This window comes from Propithecus coquereli, unplaced genomic scaffold (genome assembly GCF_000956105.1).
Source record: "Propithecus coquereli isolate 6110/MARCELLA unplaced genomic scaffold, Pcoq_1.0 Scaffold2, whole genome shotgun sequence".
Taxonomy (NCBI): domain Eukaryota; kingdom Metazoa; phylum Chordata; class Mammalia; order Primates; family Indriidae; genus Propithecus; species Propithecus coquereli.
This window is the reverse complement of record NW_012144966.1, coordinates 18,137,817-18,144,535: the sequence shown is the minus strand read 5'-3', so window position 1 is coordinate 18,144,535 and position 6,719 is coordinate 18,137,817. Positions and strand designations below refer to the sequence as shown.

Sequence of the window (6,719 nt, the reverse complement as noted above, 5' to 3'; positions counted from 1 at the left end):
CTCCCTCTCCAAGGCAGTTTCTCCTCTATGAAACAAAGGTCTTGGAAAAGACTGGTGATGAGGATAAAACCAACCCTAAAACTCCATGATTCCGCTTTTCCTGTCTTCAGAATCTAAAAAGATGGGCCATGAAAGAAAACCAAGTGCAACCTGGTCCAAGTCAATGAAATGTTTGCAAACGATGCTAAAGCTCGAAAAGAGCAAAGACAGCAGAAACCGTCCAATCAAAGTAAGTGGCTGACGGCTAATCTCGTGCAGCTCTACAAACTGAGAAGCCAACCAACTTCACCGCTTGGAAATTTTTAGCCGTTGGGCATAGTGACTTTCTTCCCAGATAGAAGTCTTTCTTTTTTCTTCCTCCCAGAGTTGCTGCGTGAGAACACCATTGCTCTGGGCAGCTCGCGAACGCCGAGGAGGCGAGTGTGAAACACACTCACCGACGCTCCCCCTCCTCCTCCCTACAGAAAAATGCGTTTCCAGGCAACGGCGGTCCGCGGCGTCACTTCCTGCCATTTAAACTCAGGTCCCCACCCCTCGCAGCCCCTTCTCCTCGCTTCCAACCCCCCTCCCCTCGGTCGTGGGCTTCATTCACGCTTCCCCTGGCTTGGGAAGGGGGCGGAGGCCCGGCGCGCCGAACGGCCCCGACTCCCGTGGGCGCGGCGCACCTGTTGTTTGCAGCAGCCCGGGACCCTCACTGCCGCTCTCTTCGGGCCCGGGCAGCGGCTGCGGCGGAGCGGAGCCGGCAGGTGGCCGCGGGCGGGGCCGGAGAGCTGCTGTGCGCGCCGGGCCCGACCACCGCGGCGTCCTGACGCGATGGCGGCGGCGGAGCCCGCGAGCTCGGGCCAGCAGGCGCCGCAAGGGCAGGGGCAGGGCCAGCGGCCGCAGCCTCAGCCTCCGCAGGCGCAGCCTCCGCAGCAGCCGCCGCCGCCGCAGCTCGGGGGCGCCGGGGGCGGCAGCAGCAGGCACGAGAAGAGCCTGGGGCTGCTCACCACCAAGTTCGTGTCGCTGCTGCAGGAGGCCAAAGACGGCGTCCTGGATCTCAAAGCGGTGAGCTCGGGAGGCGGGGATGGGGGCGGACTTCGGAGTCCTCGGCCCCCGGAAAAGCCCAGCCCCTCACCGCGTGGGTCGGGCGGCGTGGGGAGGACGCGCTCTCCGGGGACTGGGCGATGCGAGAGCTAGGGCCATGTGGCCTGCGACCGGCCCTGGACGCCGGGATGGGGGAGGGACGAGGGACCAGGATGGCCCCGACCCGCCGGGTAACCAATGGGGCCGGGCGCCGCGCAGGGCTGTCGACAAAGAGCCCAGGCCAGGACCTCGAGCGCGCCCGCGTGGCTTCTGTCTCCGGGCGCAGGGCCACCAGGGCCACAGAGTGTCTTTGCTGCTCCGCGTCCACCTGTGGCAGAGGCTCGCTGGGTATCGGACGTTCTGCCTGGAGACATCCTGGGGATTGATTTTTCAGTTGCGAATTGGTGGTTTTAATAGGCAGTTCTAGTTGGGACTATGTTCCTGTTGTTAAAAAAAAAAAAAAAAAGAAAGAAAGAAAAAAGGAACCCTGTGTACCATCTCTTCTCGGTGAAAGAAAAAAAAATGAACGTTTTTCCACACCCCTCCCCGATAAAATAATTATAGTAATAAAAACTCTCCGTTGTACGCTTCTTTTCATCAGTCTGCTGCCTAGGAGATATTTGATTTGTGGCTTAATTTGGAGTCTGTTATAGATTTCTAAAAGTGAGATTTGCCACCACACGAAAAGGACAGATTTTAAAACTTTCCCTGAACGAAGTTGAAGCGCTCATTAAACTCTCCTGTTTGCATGAGAACGAACGCTTCGTCATTTACCACAGTTCAGGTTTTTCAAACAACAACAAGCATCAAAAGCTATTCAGTCATACAGAATGACTTAACCGTTCCTTCTAGGCAAGATTTGGAAGGATTCCACAAGCGCTGAGGAAAAAGGGAATGTGGTTACTTGAATTAAAATTCAACCAGTGCATCAAGTTTAAGTAAAAACCAAAGCTTTGAAAACAAACAAAAAATATTGAGCTGGTAATCATGCAGATCCCCTCTCTGACCCCCTACATCTGACCTTAGCTTAGAGGCTCGGTTCAAGCACCCAGGGGAGTGCCTGGACCACCTTACCTGGTTTGAGGGTGTGTCACTGTAGCCTTAAGGCTCTGCATAAAGCAATGGCAGCATCTGAGCAGAGTGTGCCCTCTAGTACCTCCTGAGTGTAAGGACCGAGACTTGCAGAGTCCAACTCCTCTTCTGCTAGGGGCCCTCCAGTGTAGCCCAGCGGGGAGTATGTCTTTGAATGACCCTCCTTTCCCTGGATAATAGTAGGTATTCAGTAAGTGGTTGTTGAATTATCCAAATTGTTCTACTATTTACAAATGAGGCATACTGTACATATTTTGCATTTTTGGGAAATAGTTTCTACTATCTTCTTTTTGAAATGTTATTCATAGAATTTTCCCCTACCTTTGGAAATTCCCTGTTGTCTTTTTTTGCCCCACATCCCCTTCTTCCTTTTCCCTCCCTGAAAATGGTTTATGGCATATATAGTATTTAAATTGTAGTGAATTGAAATGGATTTTGTTTGAAGAATTTCACATGAAGTCATCAGAGAAAGCCAGGGATGTTACAAACTGTAGGTCGCAAAGTGCTGTTCAAAATCTAGAAATTCAACTGTAGCCCGTGACTTCAGTGTAAGAAATCAGAGAAGGTTATCCAGATAAAACTGAACTCTGAGAGCTGAACTTTGAAGGGCTTCTTCTTCAACTTGCCTCGGAATATGATGGAACTTTCCTGTTTCATCTGTAGCCACATATTAATAATTGCTCTACAGAAGTCACAGAGGCAGTAAGATGTAGAGTTTGATGCTTCATAACATAATTTCATTCATTCTAGAACTCTCCTAAAAGTTCAGAAGTTTCTGCAGTAACATTATGTCTCATTATATTAATGACTTTATATTCTTAGAAAATAGTTTATCGTTCTTTTTCACCTATATATGAAAAACCATACAATTTGTTTATTTACATATATTTTCATTTATTTTTGTATATACATGTAACTTAAATGTAAAAATCTTACATTGAAATCTTTCCAGTGAGGTCTCTTTTTGTATACCATAGTAACAGATCATTAAGATATTTTTGATAATACATGTTGAAGATAGCTTAACACTGACAATTATAAACTTCCTCCAATTTGAAATTATAAGGATACTTTTTTTTTTCTTATTGTCTCACTTTGGGGGGGTGTATTTTAGCATAACTTTTTGATACTCTTAAGTTATACACTTGAGTTTTTTTTAAGAAACAGTTACGCATTTTGTGAATATCACAAATATAAAAAATTATATCAATCTTCACATAAAATATCCAAATATCCTGCACATCCATAAAATATCCCAAGACCCCATAGATGCTATTTCTTTTCTAACTTAGAATATATATTCTGCTGAAGAATATAAGAAGAAAACGCTGTATCTTACATTTCTTCTTAATATTAATAGTATCACTAATTGGAAACATAACTTAATGAAGCAAATCAATTTTAATAAAGTTGTTCTGGTATAATTTAACAATTGGGGCGGAATAGAAACACATTGGAAGTGATTTGAGAGGATTTTGTTCATTATCTCCCAGTTTCACCCCTACTATGTTGTCTCATTTACAATAGTGTAGTTATTATTTCCTTAGCGAGATGAAAAGCTTATCACAGTCCTTTCAAGCTATATGTGGTTTGCCAATTTTTGTTGTTAATAGTTAACATTTATTGAGAGCTTGCTATATGTGAGGCATTTTACATATATTAACTAATTTTATCCTCTTAACAACAGTGCACATTTGGGCCTAATAGCCCCATTTCACACTGAGGAAATTGCTAGGTTAAGTTGTTACAGCAAGTGGTTCCGAGGACAAACCTAGCGGCACACGGGGAGTCGGAGAATCAAAGTTTATTCGCCAGCAGGCTCAGAGGAGTCTCACCACCAAATTCTGAGACCCGCCTACCTGATTTTTCCCACCTTTATTAAGTTGGGGTGGTCTGAGGGGTGGGGTATCAGGTGGCTGGCTAATTCCTGCCAGGTAATAGGTTAGTTGATGTGTCAGGTAATAGGTTAGTATTATGTTGAAGCACCAGGTAATAGGCTAGTTGATGGGCCAGGTAATAGGTTTAGTGTTATGCTGATGGCGGTCTTCCGTGAGGGGTGGGGGTCTCAGGTGGCTGATGCTCCAGGTAACAGATGGGGGTTTTCCTTATCAAAGTAGGCCGAGATAGGTTAAGTAACTTGCCCAAGGTCATACAGTAGAAAGTAAAAGCTAAGATTTGGAAAGGGACCATTTGTTATTTTTCTGTATGCGTTCTGCCTTTCAGTAGGCCTAAAAAATAAACTTAGGTTTTCATTTGTGTGAGGTCATAGATGCTATCTTGTAGAGGAAAATGCATGATCATTCTTAGTCATCTACCCATGGTAGAAGAGAAGGAGGTACTGAGCTCCTGCATTGGAAATAAGGGTATTGATCGCAAATCCATGTTATTGCACAAATTCAAGTAGGATTCCTAGTTTAATTTTAAATTCCAGCAAAGAATTTGAAGAACTGTTAAGATAGTCGTGGCTGTGTCTATATGTTGTTTTGAAAATTCCTCTTGAATATAATTTATAACTGAGTTTCTGTATTTTATTTGCCATTTTGGTGCCCCCTTGAAACTTTTTAAAGCTGAATCAAGATTGCATACCTCTTTTACTATAACTGTTTAAAAGTTACAAATTACCTGAATGATACCTGAGTTAATATGATAAAATATTTATGGTATTTCTTAGCTGACAAGTCCCTCATGCGTACCCATTTATGATAACCTGATTACTACACCTCCTAGAATATATAAATAATTTAACCTAAGGCCTTAGGTTCTAACACCAGGTGAAGATTTTGGGGTAGAATTAGCTTAAGGAGAGAGATATGGGTAGGAGAGCCAGAACTTTAGTGCATGCTTAAAAATGCTCAAGACATTTCCACTCGTGTGTATATACCCAAAGAATTAAAAGCAGAGTCCCAAGAAGATATTTGTACACCCATGTCCATGGCATCATTATTCATAATAGCCAAAAGGTGGAAGCAGTCTGTGTCCATTAGTGGATGAAAGGGTAAATAAAATGTAGTATTAACATATATACAGTGGAAGATTATTTAGCCTTAGAAAAGAAGGAAAATTTGACATATGCTACAGCATAGATGAACTTTGAGGACATTATGCTAGGTGAGGTAAGCCAGTCACAAAAAGGTAAATACTGTATGGTTCCACTTATATGAGGTACCCGGAGTAGTCAAATTCATAGAGACAGAAAGTAGAAGGGTGATTGCCAGAGGCTTGGGGGAAGAGAAAATGAAATTTGTTATTCAGTGGGTTTTATAGGCTGAAATGTGTCCACCCACAATTCGTATGTTGAAATCTTAGCCCCCAATACCTCCGAATGTGACTGTATTTATATAGGGCCTTTAAAAATATGATTAAGTTAAATTGAAGCCATGAAGGTGGGCCCTAATCCAAGCTGACTGGTGTCCTTATCAGAAGGGGAAAATTTGGACATACAAAGAGATACCAGGGATGTTCCACACAAAGGAAAGACCATCTGAGGACACAGCAAGAAGATGACCATCTGTAAGTCAAGGAGGGAGGCTTCAGAAGAAACTGAGTGGGCCAACACCTTATCTTGGATTTGTAGCCTCCAGAACTGTGAGAAAATAAATATCTGTTTGTTTAAGCCACCCAGTCTGTGCCATTTTGTTTTGACAACCCTAGCAAACTAATAAAATGGTTATAGAATTTCAGTTTCACAAGATGAAGTATTCTGAAGATTGGTTGCACAACAATGAGAATGTACTTAATACTGAAGTGTACGCTTAAAAATGATTTAAGGTGATAAATTTTATGTTATGTGTATTTTACCACAATTTTATATGTATATATACCAACAATGAGATAGCACTCTACTCCTCTTAGAATGGTGGAAATTCAAAGGACTGACAGCACCAAAAGCTGGCAAGGATGTGGAGCAACAGGAACTCTCATTCATTGATGATGGGGATGCAAAAGGTATAGCCACTTTGGAATACAATTTGGAAGTTTCTTACAAAATTAAATATACTCTTACTGTACGATCCAGTAGTTGTGCTTCTTGGTATTTACTCAGAGGAGTTGAAAACTTAAGACCACACAAAAACCTGCACATGATATTCATAGGAGCTTAATTCATAATTGCTAAAACTTGGAACCAAGATATTCTTCAGTAGGTGAATGGATAAACTGTGGAGCATCCAATGAAATATTATTCAGTGCTAAAAGGAAAAAAGCTACCAAGCTATGAAAAGATATGGAGGAAACTTAAATATATATTACTAAATGGAAAAAGTTTTGGCATGATTTGAAAAAACAACGTTATTAGAGAAAAGAAAAAAACAAAGAAAGATAGCCGTCTCATTTTTCCAGTTCTGGATAAGATAAATTAAAGCTTAAGACACTGGTTCTGAGTTTTTGGTCTAGATTCTGCCACTTCTTATTGCTGAAAAAGCCATGAAATATGTGAATGCGGTGCCTATCAATGTGGTTACATATATATTTGTCTGGGTGTGTATATTGTATTATGCCATTTCTTTAGTATGATAAGTATTGGTATTGTAAAAAGTATTTCTTATATGGCCAGGCGCGGTGGC

General features: G+C 42.6%; 1 protein-coding gene across 1 annotated transcript in view; it reads left to right on the top strand.

Annotated features, from left to right (window-relative positions):
• The first annotated feature begins 813 nt into the window (after positions 1-813).
• Positions 814-6,719, top strand: part of E2F5 (E2F transcription factor 5, p130-binding) — a 33,302-nt gene continuing 27,396 nt past the window's right edge. The window contains exon 1 of the mRNA XM_012643582.1: positions 814-1,047. Coding sequence (XP_012499036.1) covers positions 814-1,047 — 234 coding nt within the window. The remainder of the gene's footprint in view (positions 1,048-6,719) is intronic.